The sequence below is a fragment of the Mya arenaria genome, chromosome 4, assembly GCF_026914265.1.
Source record: "Mya arenaria isolate MELC-2E11 chromosome 4, ASM2691426v1".
In the NCBI taxonomy this organism is placed as follows: Eukaryota; Metazoa; Mollusca; class Bivalvia; order Myida; family Myidae; genus Mya; species Mya arenaria.
Window position 1 is genome coordinate 24,790,920 of NC_069125.1, and position 20,061 is coordinate 24,810,980.

A 20,061-nucleotide genomic window follows, 5' to 3' on the forward strand; every position below is an offset into this window, starting at 1 on the left:
GACTGAATAAAACAGCAAGTCAATTACATGAGGCTATATTCACAAACGTTAGAGACTGAATAAAACAGCAAGTCAATTACATGGGGCTATATTCACAAACGTTACAGACTGAATAAAACAGCAAGTCAATTACATGGGGCTATATTCACAAACGTTACAGACTGAATAAAACAGCAAGTCAATTACATGGGGCTATATTCACAAACGTTAGAGACTGAATAAAACAGCAAGTCAATTACATGGGGCTATATTCACAAAAGTAAGAGACTCAATAAAACAGCAAGTCACTTACATGGGGCTAAATTCACAAACGTTAGAGACTGAATAAAACAGCAAGTCACTTACACGGGGCTATATTCACAAACGTTACAGACTGAATAAAACAGCAAGTCACTTACATCGGGCTATATTTACAAGCGTTACAGGCTGAATAAAACAGCAAGTCAATTACATGGGGCTATATTCACAAACGTTAGAGACTGAATAAAACAGCAAGTCACTTACATGGGGCTATATTCACAAACGTTAGAGACTGAATAAAACAGCAAGTCAATTACATGGGGCTAAATTCACAAACGTTAGAGACTGAATAAAACAGCAAGTCAATTACATGGGGCTATATTCACAAACGTTACAGACTGAATAAAACAGCAAGTCAATTACATCGGGCTATATTCACAAACGTTACAGACTGAATAAAACAGCAAGTCAATTACATGGGGCTAAATTCACAAACGTTAGAGACTGAATAAAACAGCAAGTCAATTACATGGGGCTATATTCACAAACGTTACAGACTGAATAAAACAGCAAGTCAATTACATGGGGCTATATTCACAAACGTTACAGGCTGAATAAAACAGCAAGTCAATTACATGGGGCTATATTCACAAACGTTAGAGACTGAATAAAACAGCAAGTCAATTACATGGGGCTATATTCACAAACGTTACAGACTGAATAAAACAGCAAGTCACTTACATGGGGCTAAATTCACAAACGTTACAGACTGAATAAAACAGTCACATGCATAGCGCTATATTCACAACTTTCAGAGACTTAAAAACAGCAAGTCACACACTTGACTTTAGATAACTCATATTTTATTGTATATGCACAAGATGTGCTTATATTGCAACATATAATATTGTATTGATATACAATTGGGCTGGTCCACAAGTTTAAAATAACATTATAAAACGTCATAACAAAATAAAAACATTTAATATTTCTATGTAGGGTGTGCCTCATTTGTAGGTATGAATATATCCTAGGGATAGAATATGCATTTCGAGACTTCCGTTTTAAGGCAAACATGGTGAATATATATATATAATCAACTTTTTGGACCAGAAATGTAATTTGCTTTTCGCTGTTACAAACAATATTTTGTACATTATCAGCATTTGCCCACGATTTTTGAAAAAACTAAAAAATGCTCAACATATCGCTCAATAACCGAGTATAGTGTACATTTTTCCGCTTAGCCTCCGCTAGGTTTTATAAAAATTGATATGGAAATAACAAACTTACAGAGATAATCATTTCAGACTTGAGCGGTATTTTGCTTCACGTTATAACAAAATGTGACGTCAAAAACCACGTGGTTTGCCCACACTGAATATACTTTGTTGTGAGAAAACATTTAATTTAATTTTGGAGAGAGAGTGTTGACAACCAAGCAAGCTAAGAGCACTATCTAAATCAACAATGTGCATTCTACAACTACATGAACATTCAATTCAGGTTTCCTGTGTGATTTAGATGTTTGGCGAAATGAAAAAATACCATTCGGAACTCCTCGGCCATTTTTATCGAAAACAACCTCGGATGTATTTGGACGGTTTACATACTCAAAAGCGGTACGTTTAAGTCCGCTGCAAGTAGATCGCGTAATTTTATTTAGCAGTTAAACTTAACGCCTTAACTCTTGGGAATCTTAATAATGTTTGCAATAATACACCTCACTGGCAATCAATTTAAACTTAGAGCATTAAATAAAACTCTAAAACACTATATTTAATAAATGATATAATTCAAAAAATTACGAACTACTTCAACTGATGTACCGGCATACATCCGAGGTTGTTTTCGATAAAAATGGCCGAGGAGCTCCGAACGGAAAAAAATACGTTATTCAAAAGTAAGGGAAGTAACCGTATACGATAAACGTTTGTTTCAACAGTGGGTTACATACCACCAGTTAAGATTCCTACTTGTCATATAGTTCGTACGGAATGCTGAACACTATTTATTTTAATATGTTCCGTTCATTCTTGTTCGGTGGTCGTACAACATCTGTATCTCAAACCTGTCCCGTTCCCGATTTATCTTCTTTTCGATTTTTAATGGCGGAAAGAAACCAGACAGAGATTGTTTGGTTGTATTTATAGGGTTTACTATGACAGGTCAGGTTGCTTTATGACTTGACCCGTGTGCCATCACAACTAACAGTGAATTTAAATGCCAAAAGATACATGAGTTCAAATTGACCGCAATTTCCAATCAATCCTGATAATAGCTGTTGAAGAAACAGAATGAGACACAAGCGAACCAGGGCGCATTATCCTAGCTCTTTTCAATAAGATCCTTTCGTTCTTTGAAGTGGTCGGTCTAAGATTTTCAACGTCCTGCGGTATGTCGCTGTTGGAGGTTAACCCCGGGACTTACCGCACAGAAGGCGGGGGGGGGGGGAAGAAGCCGGGGTGTCTTAGCCATTTTGTAAGAGGGTAAAGTACTTATACAGTTATTTTTTATTTCTTCTTAATAATATATATCAGTTTATGTGTTGCTTTGAATTAATGTGCGTGTATCACATTTCATCTTTGTGAGTATACTAGTACATTTTAATGCAATCCAAATTATTATTACTACAATGTTCACAAACTCCAGCTAAAGTTTACTTTTGGTGCTCACGAGGTGTATTATATTGCAAATTTGCGATATATACACGGGAAAAAAACTTTCACTGTGTATTACTTGCCATAAAGGGATAAAAAAAAGAATAAACTGTCGTTGTATTCAGTAGTTGAAGATGTGCCCTAGCCCTGTACGCGTTGGCGTCGTTGATTTGGCAGTTAGAGCGGGCTGACATTTCACAATAGTAAACAATCTTATTTTGAAAAACTAAAGTATCATTTTTATCACTGACAAATATCTGTAATCACTGAAAAACATATACTTAATTAAACAGTACTATTCCTAATATGTACCAATACATGTAATGAGTTTGTTTACAAAGTAAATAAATGCTGCATCGAAAGGTCATCTTGAAGGGGTATACTTAATATGGACGACTGCATGTTCATCCTTCACTTATATAATTATGAATAACTACATTTAGCAACGGCTGTTGTGTGGGCAACAGATAGAACATTATAATATTTAACCCCACCTAATATACGTACATGCATTATAGTGGTACGTTTATAGTGAGCAGCTGTATTGTAATATATGACGTGTTAAGCAGATCAGCAGTAAGATATATATTTTAAATCTTTCTTCAATTAAAACAATGCATACATATAATAAATGCATACTTCTCAATTATTTTGTGATTAATGTTTAGCACTAAACATGAATATCTTACTCATTTTAAAGCTCCACTCTCACAGATTGAAGGTTTTGACAACATTTTTACTTGTTGTCTTGGAACAAGCCAATTTTTGCGAAAAGTCATGGAAACTAGTTATATAAGACTGGGAAAAAAATAGATCGCAGTTTTTTATATTTAAGTTCAAAAATTGATGTTTTATGCATTTTTATTAAACCGTTAGTAACGGTTTAAGCCATAAAACAAATTTTCGAACAAAATTTGAAAATACAGGATCTGATTTTTTGTCAGCAATCTTATATCATTGGTTTGCAGATATTTACGCAACAGTTTGATATTTCCAAGACAAAAAATAAAAAAGTTGTAAAAATGGTAAATCTGTGAGAGTGCCACAGGGGGCAGGAACAAATTATTTTCTTATATATATATACTATATATATACATATAGTCTTAAATAATAAAACAAATGTTTCTGGCCCCTGTGTGAGAGTGCAGCTTTAAGAATATGCTTTACGATGATTTATTTGCACGTCCACATGTTCTCATGCTATGATGGAATTGTTTAATTGCACTTAAGTACTTCCCAATGCTATTATTCTAAAGACTAATTTCATAATTAACTTTGTTCCAATTTTTCTTTCAAAAGTAAGTAATCTTTTGTGTGTTCTCAGCTACAGTAAAGTGTATATAAAAACAATATATAAATGTAATAAAATTGCTAGATATCATCGCTCTTATAGTTTGTGCTACTACAATGAGCATTACGTTTTATTCGAGGCTGTGAATATAGATGTCCAGTTAAATGTTCAAACTGGTCACTTTACCCTGGAATCTCGTACAAATCTCGTGTGAACTGTTATGGCATTTGTGCCAATGTGCTGTTTGCATACTTTGCGCAGTTATTCTAATATTTGCATAACATTTCAGTTTTAGGTAGGAGTTAATCGGTACATTGCTTTTAACATTATGTTGCCATCAGATGTCTGATACCGTAATTATGATAACCACGTTGCAACATATGTGCATAACATTGGCGATAATAAGTATAAGTTTACTTGGACTCCATTGACAATCATCGTGTCACTGTTTCGCGGTTGTTTCTGTTATCAAAATGAGAGCTGTAGTTGTGTGTGTGTGTGTGTTGATGCTCTGTTGTCCTCTTGTATGCTTTGGAAAGCTGATTAATATCCCAGGGGGCATGCCAATCGCTGACTTCAACAGCAAGGTTAGTCTAAAACAGTATTTTATGTACGTCAGAATCGGCTTTGAATATATTGACTTCTTTTATCTGTTTAAATAGCTCAGCTAGTGCTTTTAATTTGAAAACAATGTCAAGTTTTAGGATCGGAACATTTGAAAACTGTAATGAGTGGTTAATGCTAATTTCATATTTTCGTTTTGCCGTGGGTGCCTGGACGGATGACGATATTCCTTGTTATAACAAAAAGTAAATAATATACACATACTTTATTTTCGCAAAGGTTTTTTTGCTTACTTAAAATTATGTAAATAAAACATAGGTAGATGCTGAATTAAACACTATTTGGTAATTTTAATCTCAAAACATTTAATGTCCAGTAATGGCCGTATCGTGTGTTTACGTGATCCAGACCCTTTTTTTTATATTTCATACCAATATTTCAGGTTGTTGGGAAATACCAACGTCAAGTCTACTTGGCAGTACCTGTCATAAATGGTGCGCCAATCTATGCGTCTGCTCTAGGCTACCAGTTCAAGTTGCAACAACTGGGAGTCCCAAACAACTACAAGAAAACCGCGATTTTCGATGTCGCGAATGTGTAAGTACGCGGATTGATACAAAAGTATGGGCACGTTCTTATTTTATATCTTATCTTATATTATTTTTTACCTTATTTTATATCTTATTTTATATCTTCTAAACCTTACTTTTTATTGTCAAAGAGAACAGTGCCTGGCTTTTGACGAAATTTGGAGTGTTGGTTAAGTTTAGGAAAAGCATATTTATGATGAGAACGTATGTATAGTACTGATTTGCAATTATATTTTAAAAGCCTATGATTAACTTCAAATATACCAAACTAATATAATTGATCTAGGTTTGAGTAAAACGAATTGGAATAAAAAACAACAACACTTATCCTTGATTAGTATGTAATATATATATATAATAGCTAAGTGGCGTTTATACGCAGAAATGATTCGTGCACATCAGATTTGAAAGGGCATTCAGCTTTGGGAAACCGATACATTCACGACGATTCAATTGATTTTTAAAATGTACAATTAAATGTTTATGGTGAAAGTGTGCTTTATTGTGTAAGTTTATGTTATGAATTATACAATAAATAAATATGTTCACCTGTCTTCGAAGAACATAACGATAGATTTTACAAATATAAAGGTCGATAGTAATTAATCAAATTAATTGATATCATTTTTAAACATCGTTGTTAGGGAGCTGTAGGAGATAAGGCCCGAAATCAAGTGGTGATACAGGTCCTGTAATTCTTGCTGAAAGTGGGTGGAATTTTCCGAGTTTTCTCCGAAAAGAGGGTTTTACCGTAGCCAGTCGACCACAACTGTTGGCTCCATTTTTTGTCCTAGACATATATCGCTCATGTAACATATGCTTCAAGAGCTTCTCTATGAGATTTCGAAAATATGATTCAGTGTGTGTATACCACGTGTTAATTTACGTCATATATATGCTACGTCGGAAGGCAACATTTTGCTGAAAAAATGAAGACTTAAAACAAAGATAACTTTTCTTTAACTACATCATTTTAAATGAAACAAAGGACAGTGTATGCCGCTTAAAGAGTCACGCCTTCGTTTTATTACCGTAGTTTGACAAGGTCATTAGTTTCATCAAACACTTCGACAAACCTGTTTCCAAAATAATGTTTTGACAGTGCTCCGTCAGACGGCCGTACAGACGACTGAGGCTCCGTACGTAGGCGGCGTAGATTGCGCTATGTTTCATTTAAAATGGTCAAGAAATAGTGAAGTTATCTTTGTTTAAAGTCTTCATTCGAAGCAAAATGTTACCTTTCTACGTAGCATTCAAGACGCAATTGATCACGTGGTATACACACACTGTGATTGTTTTTGTTGAATCGGATAATAAAATGTTCGCTGTATATGTATTACATTTCAGAGATTCGGTCGCACTACGAAAGTGTCTCACAATCACTAACTACTTCACAAATATTGTAGACGATGGTTCAACCGTGCTCAATTTGATTAATGGAAGTAAGTGGACTTTTTTCCACTGTAAATATGTTCCATATCGTTGGATCAATCGTACCTACTCGACCTATTCCGGCAGGCTCGGATTATACCTATATCTTTGTATTACGGGGGGTGGGGAGGTACAACTGTTATTCGTATAATAGTGAATACCGCTTAAGCCGATTGTACATTAATGAACAATTTCGCACCGACGATTGATGTCAATTGTCAATAAAAAAACCCAGAACAACACTGTTAAAGGGGCATAATTCAGGTTGCACTTGATAAACGTTTCCAGATTTAAAAAATAGCGATATTTTGGCACTTTTTAACTTGGGAATTTGTTGCCACCTAGTAACTTATTGAAAATCCAATTTAAAAGGTTATTTTTTTTATCTGTACACAAATCATATGTTGCGGTACTCGAAATGCCAGTTGATAAGGCGCACGATACGCTATTTGATAAGGCGCACGATACGCTAGTTGATAAGGCGCACGATACGCTAGTTGATAAGGCGCACGATACGCTAGTTGATAGAGCACATGGTACGCTAGTTGATAAGGCGCACGATACGCTATTTGATAGAGCACATGGTACGCTAGTTGATAAGGCGCACGATACGCTAGTTGATAGAGCGAATGGTACGCTAGTCGATAAGGCGCACGATACGCTATTTGATAGAGCACATGCTACGCTAGTTGATAAGGCGCACGATACGCTAGTTGATAGAGCGAATGGTACGCTAGTCGATAAGGCGCACGATACGCTATTTGATAGAGCACATGGTACGCTAGTTGATAAGGCGCACGATACGCTAGTTGATAAAGCACATGGTACGCTAGTCGATAAGGCGCACGATACGCTAGTTGATAGAGCACATGGTACGCTAGTCGATAAGGCGCACGATACGCTATTTGATAGAGCACATGCTACGCTAGTTGATAAGGCGCAAGATACGCTAGTTGATAAGGTGCACGATACGCTAGTTGATAGAGCACATGCTACGCTAGTTGATAAGGCGCACGATACGCGAGTTGATAAGGCGCACGATACCCTAGTTGATAGAGCACATTATATGCTAGTTGATAAGGCACATGATACGCTAGTTGATTAGGCACACGATACGCTAGTTGATAAAGCACGCGATACGCTAGTTGATAAGGCGCACGATACGCTAGTTGATAAGGCGCATGATACGCTAGTTGATATAGCACATGGTACGCTAGTTGATAAGGCGCACGATACGCTAGTTGATAAGGCGCACGATACGCTAGTTGATAGAGCACATGGTACGCTAGTTGATAGAGCGCACGATACGCTAGTTGATAAGGCGCACGATACGCTAGTTGATTAGGTGCACGATACGCTAGTTGATAAGGTACACGATACACTAGTTGATAAGGCGCACGATACGCTAGTTGATAAGGCGCATGATACGCTAGTTGATAAGGTGCACGATACGCTAGTTGATAAGGCGCATGATACGCTAGTTGGTAAGGCACACGATACGCTAGTTGATAAGGCGCACGATACGCAAGTTGATAAGGCGCATGATACGCTAGTTGATAGGATGCACGATACGCTAGTTGATAAGGCGCATGATACGCTAGTTGATAGGACGCATGATACGCTAGTTAAAAAGATGCACGATACGCTAGTTGATAAGGCGCATGATACGCTAGTTGATAAAGCACACGAAACGCTAGTTGATAAGGTGCACGATACTTTGCGTAACATAAAGTATAATGATAATTTTGTTGTTACAGCTCGAACAGTTATCTACTGGTCGTCAGACGTAGATAGCTACACATTGGTGCTACGATGTTATAATAATGATGGCCTACCAGTACCACAAAAGTGCAAGCCAGAAGATACGGAGATAGGACTGTCCGTACCGCAAACACTTGACAAACTGAAATGGAGCATGGTATTGGAAGACCTTGAGGCTGCGGATGTTGAGTTCGGGGACGACCGGTTTCAATGGTTTTTCAATTTCAACTATGGGAAAAGTAAGCATACGTTTCATGTACGAAATGATTGTTCTTTGTTATGATTGGTGAAAAAACTCACACATGACCCACTTAGGTCTAGCTTTAAGAAAGATTTTGATCCTTCCACAATTATGTACAAGCAATAAACGCAGACAAATATCGCATTGTCAAAACATTGTAATAGATATTGATAGTATAAATACAAAATATAAAAATCACCTTTCTAGACGCAGATAACTGCTTAACATTGGAACTAAAAGCAACAGAATTGCAAGAAAACATCGTCTTATACTTGTAATCGCACTATAGTATATACATTGTTGTCAGTTCAAGTGCTATAACTTTGAGGTAATCAATTAATAATTATCGTCTTAAAAGTCTATGGTACGTAACTAGTTAACCTCTTAATTAACTAGTTAGTTAAATGGTTATCTGGTGGCAGAAGTATGCCACCATAATGGTTGGCAGCGATTTTATTAACGGTATCTTTCTCTATTTAAGGCACGTGTGTGGGCGGATCAGATTGATTGCGGCAAGGACAAAGTCTTCAGGTGTCATCAAGTGCAATTGAACTTTTACTTTTCTTTTGTTTGCCTGTATTTGATCCTACCTTGATTTCCTTTCTTTAAAATAAACAGCACATATGAATATTCACGAAACAAAAACAACATTAACTACAACAACAACAACAACAATAACAACAACAAATATATAATTCTATTATATGTGTACCTTTTGGCATAAACCTTTAATGCAATATTATTGTTCAAACAGGAATTGTATTATTTTAAATATCTTTGCTTATATTTTTTGATTTGCTGGAACTTGTATTTGAAACTCGAAATAAAGACTTAAAGAAATTCAGACAATGGTCTATTTTTACCCATCAGCATGCTAACTGTATGCAATTTTGTTCCCGCTTGCACTGTATGCTCTGCGTTGCTGCACGGATACACCACAATACAGTTCACTAACAAGAGCGACCGTACAGTGATTATTAGCAAATAATCTACTCAAGATCATATATATAGTATTACAGCTCAACAACATCATCAACAAGAACATCAAATAGCTTGGTGTTACGTTTTTTTACGCAGATCTTGGTATGTACCGCGTAACTCACAGATGCTGATATATTATATTCCTCGAATCATACATTTATTGTTAACTCCCCCCCCCGCCCGCATCCCCCTTTCGAAATAAAATGCAAACGATACTTACCTTGATCCGTGGTGACATCAGTACGTCGGTATTTATCCCATCGTCGGATACCCCTGGTAAACTATAACGCTCTCCAGTATTTATAGTTTGAACGGAATAATAACAATAATACCTGACCGCATACGAAAGTCCAATCCCAGGAAACGTGATTAGCCGGTATACCAAGATTTGCAGAGTTACCGAGGGGTGGGGGGGGGGGGGGAATCAATTCGCAGGTCCTTTTTGGTAGCATGGTAATTCCCTTTTACAAAATTGCCTCAACAGTTGGTGAGAACCTCTAAACTTTGCGCGGGAGCATCTGGGACCAAACAAACTTGGACATAAGCTGTTTTTAAACTCTAAAACCTGGTCAAAACCAGACATAATATCCTTAACCTTACACAGTTATTTCGTTTACTGAAAAACACCAGTACGTCTTTGACCTGCTCAAAGCGCTACCCCCGCAACCCTGTCGCACTATGCCATTATTTTAATTCGACGAGCCCTGGATTTGATCTACATGAATCCTCTTTAAAGCAGCCATGGAGACTGCACCAATCTGAACGCTACAATAAATGAAGTGCATTTAACGCCCACAATGCCCAATGTTTTTGAATACCGTGGTGAACTGATACCTGGTGACCGAGCATCAATCGAAGTTGCAAACCAGAGCAAACGGAACACCTCGGCCAGTATCCAACAGGAATTGCGAAGCTTACCGGAGATGGCCGAGTTGTTACGATTGAAACCAGAGGCTCCACATAGTTATGGCGCATGCGCAAGACAAGCCGGCGTCAGATATACGTATGTTGTAGAAATCATGGCGGTCGATATAATATTGATGTCAGTTGCGCCTAAGGAACGCACATGTAACTGTAATTATTCATTAATCGGCAATCTGTTACTTCCAGAAAATGAAGAAAAATTATAGATTATACATGTAATTTCTCTGTATATATACTTTGAATAACATTTAAAATCAAATGTTTCATCTCATCGCAATGTTTGCCAATTTGCTTAAATAATACTTATCTCTAACAAGAGGCCTGGTATATTTATAAAGCAAGTTAAGTCATGTCCTTTCTTATATATATATATTTCTTTAAAGCATGCCTATGACCAATACCGGTCCCGGCCCAAAAAATAACTTCTACTCATGAATATGTTTCACTCTACATAACGACATGATGGTTGACTATTTTTAAAAGCGAATTCTCTTGTGAATAATATTGATGAACATCATGGCTCAGTAGTCTAACGAAACTATTTTCAAGAGCAAAAATTATGTTAAAATTGACTCTTGAAAGTACAATTTTTGCTGAAGATTTTTTTATATAATATATTGATTTTTTTATCAGTATAATCTATGTTCTTTAAAAAACGTATAAAATGTTGAATCATGTTATGCAGTTCTATTGTAAAATGAGTAAAGATTGAAACTGAGAAATGACTCCAATGTTTTGTCATATCGGGCCTTGCTTGGAAGGTAAACTGTGTTTGTCATTATTATGTCTCCCCTTCGACTGAAAGGTAGGCATAATGTATTGGTCAACCGATGTGAATTTGTGCACCTTGCAATCAATTTAAGTATGGGGCATTTTATTGCAAAGTTATCGCCCCTTGTTCATTTTTATAATGCAAACTTTGTACAAGGTCTTACCCAAACACTACAAGCAGCAATTGGTTGAAACTGTGACCTTGAGCTTTAACCCGATGACACCTTAAATCAATAATGGTCATTAATTGGTCAGCCCAAAACTTCATGTCAAACTTGATGACCAAAGGTCCAGGAACTGTCGAGTTTGCATTCAAGGTCACTGTGACCTTGACCTATGAACCAAGGTCCTCTAAAATCGATAGGGGTCATCTACTGCTCAGGCCCAACCTCCAAGTCAAGTCTGAGGGCCATGTGTGCAGGCAATTGTCGAGTTATCACTAGGATAACCTTTTAGCATTTTAGGTCACTGTGACCATGACCTTTGACCTAATGACCCCTTAAATCTAAAAGGGTCGTCCACTGGTCAGGCCCAACCTCCAAGTCAAGTTTGAGGGCCATGGGTGCAGGCATTGTCAAGTTATCACTCGGACCATTTGGCATTTAGGGTCACTGTGACCTCGACCTTTGACCCTAAAATCAATAGGGGTCATTTACTGGTCAGTCCCAAACTTCATGTCAAGTTTGATGACCATAGGTCCAGGAATTGTTGAGTTATCACTGGGACAAGCTTTGGTCTACCAACGGACCGACCTACCGACCGACTGACCGACATGTGCAAAGCAATATACATAAAAAAAAGCATAAAAATTGAAAATGGAACATAGATAGGTGATAATGTGAAGCTGGGCAACAAAGATTTATAATTCTGGGGCACATTATTGCAGTTATCTCCCCTTGTTCATTTTCTTTATTAAGCATTTGCCATGACACTTGTTCAAAACCTACTTAAAGAAATTTATCAAAATTTTCTTCCCTTGTTCATTTCTTTTTATAATTCAAACTTTGGCCAGACACTTCTTGAATAATTTGATTTGAGCTTGAAACATATAGCGCTGTGATGATGTGAACCTTGCAAGAAACTTGGAACAAAGCTAGGTAGTGATGAAAAGTTATTACACTCTCCATCAGTATTATCGCTCTTTAACTAAGCAGACATCAGTTTTCGAAGGAGGCATTTTGTAAAACAACATTTCTTGTTATTATTATTATTATGATTATAATTAATGCACAAGAAGGACAGTCCCGGAGACGGACAGACTTCTTCAGGAGGTAAACTGCTAAACATGTGGTTCGATTTGTTGGTCAATTCTTCTTTCAGCCAACTTCATGCTCACCATCAAACCGTCCATCGAGAGTGCTCCCGTAATACATCCAATGTTTCAAGAAGACATATTTTAACGAATAGCAAATTACTTACAGAAGTAAGAGTAATCTAATGGTATTTGGTAACTGCCTCTCACCCAAGCAGTTGAGGGTTCAGTACTTTCATATGGCCTCTAAAAAGAACCAGCACTGGTTCAAGCTCAGGAAATTTCACATGCGAGCTAAAATAAATCATCAGTATAACCAAAACTCATCGACCAGTTCAAACGTTTTATTCAGAGTAAAATTATTGAAAATGTACAATAACATGTAACCCAGTTAACAAATTACGGTTTCTATACGTTGAGACAAGTATTCCTGTAAAGTGTAAACGTACAAGCTTTGTATAACACTGATACACAAATTTCGTTTCTTTGATAGAACGTTAAGTTTGAAATAGTGCGCAATTACACTGCACACAGAAGCAATATGTTATCTCTAATGAGATCAGCTATATACTGACGAATTCTTATAAAATGCTATACAACGATTTCAAACACAGAACGTCAGCTATTGGTTAATTTGTTCTTACCTGAATTATCACATGACTACATGACCACGTGATTTTGGATATCACGTGATCAATGCAATACACGTATATATATCACCATGGACACTTTGGCACATGAGAAAATGTTACTATCCATGGCGTCTTAACATAAAAAGAATTGGTGAAAATAGGAACTAGCTGACCGCCATTTTCTCTCTACTACTGTAAATGCCTGACAATGCTCGTCTTCCAGGACTAATAGTCCAAGGTATCGTTTAAAAGATTTGCTGTGTTCCAATTTACACCATTTCTTATCCTAGTCTACTAAAAAAATAACATACTGGTTTTTGCATATGCATGCTACGATATATATGTATGTATATATATAGCATGTGGAAACTTATTATTGCTAGTCTAAAACAATAAGTTATCACCTTTGAAGTATTAAAACAACTGCATTTCTGGTAATTTTATATAACATTTACAATTATCTATATAAAATGAGATGATAGCCACAAGTTTCCAAGAAATAACCGATAATAAATTCAAATGTGGATATAAAAAACAATTTAAATAAATAAATTATTTACAAAAATAATTTAGACTTTAGAATTATTTACAAATCTTGCATTCGATAAGTAAGCTCTAGATCTAAATGCATTAATAACTATAAATCTACGAATAATTTGGATATAATTTGATAAGCTCTATGGAATAGCTGATGTTAATTAATACTAAGTAGATAGCTCACAAACACAGAAGGCAAATTAGGAACAACATTCAAGATATAACAGCCGGGCACAATATAGGTGATGCAAATATATTTATTTATTTTAATGCATTGTTATGTTTAACTCACTTGACTTAAACCCCCAAAAGCATATGATAAGTGTGGAGTTAAAATATATTTTAAGTTATTATGAATGTGTTTTTTTAATTAATGGTTACTTGGCCAAAAATTTCGCAGTTAAAAAATCGCCAAAATATCGCTTATCATTTTTTTGCTTCTTAAATAATGGATTTGCATAATAATGCATTAAAATTAAAGATGTTTTTTATGATTTGCATTTGCCCCTTTAAATCATTAAGGACTGATCTAATTTTGGATTTTTTGTTTGTTTGTAAATGTCACATGGAAATTTGAATCTGTTTTGATTTCTGTTAGTAAAAATCAATTCCAAATATGTTCCTTTTTATTGACAAGTTTAACCATAACAGTAAAAACAAGAACAGTGCTCTCTACACTAATTTGTTGTACAACCAACAAACACTGTCGTGTTTTACCCTAAGTCAGTGATACAAAAAAAAGACTCTTTTTTTAATATTTAAAGTTGCTCTTAATTTGCTATGCTAAACTACAAGTACATAACATTCTTGGAAACCTGTGGCGAGAATACACATTGATATGTTCACCTTACAAAAAAAAAAATACGAATGAACAATTATACAATTATCTCGTAATTTACAGCAATGAGACATTTACTTTAAAACGAAAATGTTAATATACATATTAAAAATACAATGGTGTCAGTAATTTAAGAGGGTGGGGTGGATAAAAATACATGTAAATTATAAAGCTTGCTGAAGTGTATTTTCGTTATATATTTGCGTAAAAAATATGCAAAAGCACATGCTGAAATTGCGAACAAATGAATTGTAAATTAGTGTAATAACAGTCTTTTTAAAAGTAAGTGTTTATCAACAATTAGCACTCCATATTTGGTAAGTTGCTTTGGGAAATGTAAGAGTGATTCAAAAACACAAAACAAACTATATACACCAACCAGACTTTGGAATCAAACGTTGTTTTTCTTCCCTTTTTCGAAAAAAGCCAAACATCTAAACATGTACAAATATCAAATTTGTACGCAAGTTTTTATCCAAATACATAGGAGCCATCCCATTAAAATCTTTAATGGAGGTTAACCATGAAACACTCTACACAATAATCACATCACATAAGTAACATCAACAAAATATCAATGTCTCAGATCATTTATATATGTAAATTTCCTTCAAAACAGGAAAGAGGGCAATAATGAAAAATATTAGCTTTTTGTTTCAGTTTTATAAAAAACATTTTTTTAATTATGTAAGTTAAAAAAGAAAGAAAAAGATTCTATTTTTTTAACAACTTTTTTCGTAACTTTTATCGTACCCCTTCTTTCCTGACTTCAAGTTTAAACATTCAAAAATAATGTTATAAAATAACAAGAACAGAGAATACGTCCATTTACCAGATAGAGCTGTAAATCTTTATTTACATGCCAGATGTAATGAAGAGAGTGATCCGCCAGCATTCAACAGTATAATTAAAGTGCATAAACTTTAACATGCCATTTAATAGAAATTTTCACCATAGACCCTATTACATTAAATTTTATGTCCACATAATAACAGTCATAATTTTTTCAACTTTATAACAATATATTGTCTTCTACCATTGATAAGTCTTTACTCACACTTAAAACATTAGAATATTAAATTGAACATTCAATATACAATGATGCATCGCATTTGAATTTGTCCTAGTTATTTTATAAAGGTAACAGAATATTGATAACAACTATTAACAAATATAACACAAAAGCAAAGACGGTGTAAAGTTATTTTTTTGGTGAATTCAGCTGTATGCTACCCTATTAACATGTTGGAGTAAACTTACCCCACCCACAAGTTTTGTTAGGCAAACAACCTATATTAAAATCTAGCCCAAATGTTAGAACAAATAGTTTGAACACTATTTTATTGCTTTTCACAAAACATTAATTTGAAGGTACATCCTCACAGATCAAGACAATAATTATTTTTCTTTTCTTTTCCACATTTTTCTTTTCTTTTTCGATTTCTTTTTAAGTCCAGGGCTGGTATTCAATATTTGTCTTAATTGGATCTAAGAACGATGTAGCTAATCGGATTACTTATTAATATCTGAGCAATAGAGTGAAAGAAGTCAATGATGTATGACCATAAGATTAACTTAAGTTGAACATTGAATACCACCCCAGGGTCCATATTCAATATTATTCTTATCTTTATTTGTAGACATGGCTCAGGGATTATATTGAGTCTATTTGTTGACTTTTTTACTGTCCAATCAAAACACTTAGATTCTGGTCTTAAATTTAAGTTAAATCTCAGTATGTATTGAATATGGACCCAAAACTATGTTGTAAAAGCAAAACCACACAAATCAAAACAAAAAGGCCGAAATGATGATTTCTGCACAAATGTACCAAACACTAAATATTAATTTACTTTCCAAAAACACAGGCTAAATAAATGACCAATTAGGACTGTTTTAGAAACTAATAATGAATAATGGTTAAAATTTCTGCTACTCATTTACTGGATAACGTAGATATTCAGCAAGAGACTACATATACGATATTCTGCTTATACTATTAAACACAGAGTTTCTCCCAAATAACAAACAAATATCATAAGAGAACACATTTGAATTTAACAACTTTTCCTATTTTCACTAAATTTGAACACATCGTTTTAAGTGGGTGGGGTAAATTCCAGCAACACGTTCTGATCCACTAAAACTAAATAATGTGTCTATATAACAAGGGTCTAATTATACACTATATGGTTATTGCTGATATATTAACATTAAAATACCCGATTTCATCTCCTTAAAAACGCACAAATAAATAAGTTTAAAAATCTAAAAAAAAAATATCATGAAAATGAGAAAATGGTTTAAGGAATACATGCATATCAATAAATAGTTGGCGAATGAAAATTGATCAAATGACATGGAAAATATAGAATGATGTCAAGACAGGTTATTTTAATATACCATGTTTACCTCAAAGTCATATACAGCAGTTCATCCAAAACGCACAAAATTTTGTTTTTAGTTGCTTCATAAACAAGTTTTAATGGATATAACTCGACCAATAATTTCATTAAAATTGGCAATATCTGTAAAGGTCTTATATTAAACCAGAGCGAGTGTGCACTAACAAACAAACTAACACGTTGTGATAAAAAACCATTCAGGAAATTTTATCATTGAAAACACACATTCTATAAACGATAAATTTAGATTCATTGTCCAATCATTTTCCATAAGAATTCAACACTGTTCAGCTGGAAACATAATCTTCATATGTATTTAAATAAAGACAAGAGCTACTAACACCCAAATAATGGTCAACATAGAAATATCAATTTATATATTTGATCATATGGCCTTTCACAGAAATAAATTCAAGTATCAAATTTATATTCATAATGGATGCATAAATTTATTTTAAGAATTATGGTAATTGTATTGTAAAGTGGTAGCTACAACAGTTAATTACATAATTGCGTATCAAAAATGTGCCGTAATTTGATTTAAAATTATTGAAAAATAGATGTCTCATAAAGTGATGCGTAGTTGGATCAGATTAGCACTCCTTTCATTTTTTAACGAAAAATGATCCTACTCTAAACATAAACAAATGCCATTTAGAAAGATCGTGTTAACCTATTCTATAAAACTTGTGAGTGAATACATTGCAAGGGCATAAAAGCGAAAAGGTTTTAAGTGTTATTACAAAACAAAGCAGTTAGAACCTTCTCGTTTCCACTCCTTAACTGTTAAAACACCACATCAATACATCAAGACTGTATGTTTCTAATTCTAAATTTTTGCACAATGTGTTTTTTAGCACCTCTTGTTTTACAACAGTTAGATGTTTACGCAGCACTATCGAAAGTCTGTGATGAGTTCAGAAGAATAAATGCTCTCTCCAAAGACTAGGCTTTTGAATGCCAAACCATGAAATGATTCCATTTCCCCCCAGAAACACTTACAGATTATAAAATAATCACATTTAGATACAACCATTTCTAAAACATTGAAAGAATGCCCAAATATTTAACATATATTTTTTCCATTTACTATCATTTTGGAACCATTTCCGTCGGCTATGAACATATTGTAGGAACACTAGTTTAAAAAGTATATATACCAATGATGAAGATGGATGAAAAATATATGAAATGGAAAAATACACAGTCAATCTTAATGGGGAAAAAAGATGCACGGTACATCATGATATATGGAAGTATGATTTATCAGTGAAGTTACCTCCCTTTTAACATTCCAAGGGGAAGCACTCAACAGTTACACATTTCAAAATATCTTTCCTGGGACTCATCCGAAAAAAGGAGGTAACATGACAATGGCATAAGGGACTGTATCACATAGCGTCTAAAATAAAAAAGCTTGCATAATGGTTGAATAAAACATAAAATATATTTCCAAAAAAGTACAGCCCTTTCTTTGATAAAATATAAGAAAAAAAACGAAATTGGTCCTACATGACTATCTATATACAGCTAAAATAAAAGAAAATATTCATCACAAAGTTCATCAAGTGAGTCAGCAGTTTATAAGTATACATGTGGTTTAGATACATGTATATACAAAGTTATTGCTTTAAACTTTCACTGTTGTCGAAAAAATTTCTGACAACGTAACCAAAATTGGAAGTACATTTTCGTCCTGAGGGAAGCCATTTGTATCAGTTTACAATCACTTGAATGAACTTTGAGATGGAAAATAAACCTACTTATGCTACATAAAAGCTTTTAAAGTTTCAAAAATATAACAATACTTGAGAAAAAGTGGTCAAAAATATAAGTATCATACCAGTTAAAAAATAAAATTGATAAAAATCACAAACAAAAATATTTCAACAAGTCATTTCCTGTCATGTTCATGTCATGTGGTAATATAGTTCATGCCGTTAAACACATATCACCAGGGTAATTACCATTAATCAAAAACAGCATTCATACTAAAACCTTCAAAACCCTCCCTTCAAAACATTCACAACCAAGAAATCACACTTTCTCTGTCGACTATATTTAGTACAACTTTTTGGAAACAAACCATACTAAAGAACAAGAGTCAAGTTATATGCAATAAGTCAATAACAAATCACCACAAAATGGTGGCTGAATAATAATATGATACAGTACACATAACGTTCAATAATGAGACTCATTGGTCAAGTCATGTAGTACACTCAATTAATTGTATACACATCATGTGTAAACATGGTAACTTTCCATCTACTTTCCAATCTAAGATCAGGCTGTTCTATTTTCTGGTATAGGGGAGATCACCATGTATTTTCCATTTTCTGGCATTGGGGACACGATGTAAGCAAGTCGTATTCCCTTCTCTACCCTCTGGTACAGTGTGCAGCCTAAAAATAAAACACAATCAATATACATATCTGGAAAAGCAATTTGGACATACTTGTCAATTAAATAGGGCAAAAAAGATGGTTATAATGTCACCCAACATTAAGGATATCAGGTTAGAATGGCATCCTACCTTAAGGATATCAGGATAGAATGACCCCAAACATTAAAGATATCAGGATAAAATGGCGCCCACCATTTAGAATATCAGGATAGAATGACCCCAAACATTAAAGATATCAGGATAAAATGGCACCCAGCATTAAGCATATCAGGATAGAATGGCCCCAAACATTGAAAGATATCAGGATAGAATGGCACCCAGCATTAAGCATATCAGGATAGAATGGCACCCAGCATTAAGCATATCAGGATAGAATGGCACCCAGCATTAAGCATATCAGGATAGAATGGCACCCAGCATTAAGCATATCAGGATAGAATGGCACCCAGCATTAAGCATATCAGGATAGAATGGCACCCAGCATTAAGCATATCAGGATAGAATGACGCCCGACATACAAGATATCAGGATATAAC

At 34.6% G+C, this 20,061-nt stretch overlaps 2 protein-coding genes across 8 annotated transcripts in view; one reads left to right on the forward strand and one right to left on the reverse strand.

Annotated features, from left to right (window-relative positions):
• Positions 1-4,604: 4,604 nt before the first annotated feature.
• Positions 4,605-9,619, forward strand: LOC128232183 (uncharacterized). Its single transcript, XM_052945591.1, has 5 exons — positions 4,605-4,778; positions 5,198-5,352; positions 6,693-6,787; positions 8,534-8,776; positions 9,260-9,619. The coding sequence occupies exons 1-5, from the start codon at positions 4,665-4,667 to the stop codon at positions 9,283-9,285; spliced, it is 633 nt and encodes a 210-aa protein (XP_052801551.1). The 5' UTR covers positions 4,605-4,664; the 3' UTR covers positions 9,286-9,619.
• A 3,416-nt stretch (positions 9,620-13,035) lies between these two features.
• LOC128229981 (RNA-binding protein Musashi homolog 2-like) overlaps positions 13,036-20,061 on the reverse strand; it is an 82,125-nt gene continuing 75,099 nt past the window's right edge. For all 7 annotated transcript variants that reach the window (XM_052941935.1, XM_052941931.1, XM_052941929.1 and 4 more), the window contains one exon: positions 13,036-19,523. The gene's annotated coding sequence lies outside the window, so the exon portion shown is untranslated. The remainder of the gene's footprint in view (positions 19,524-20,061) is intronic.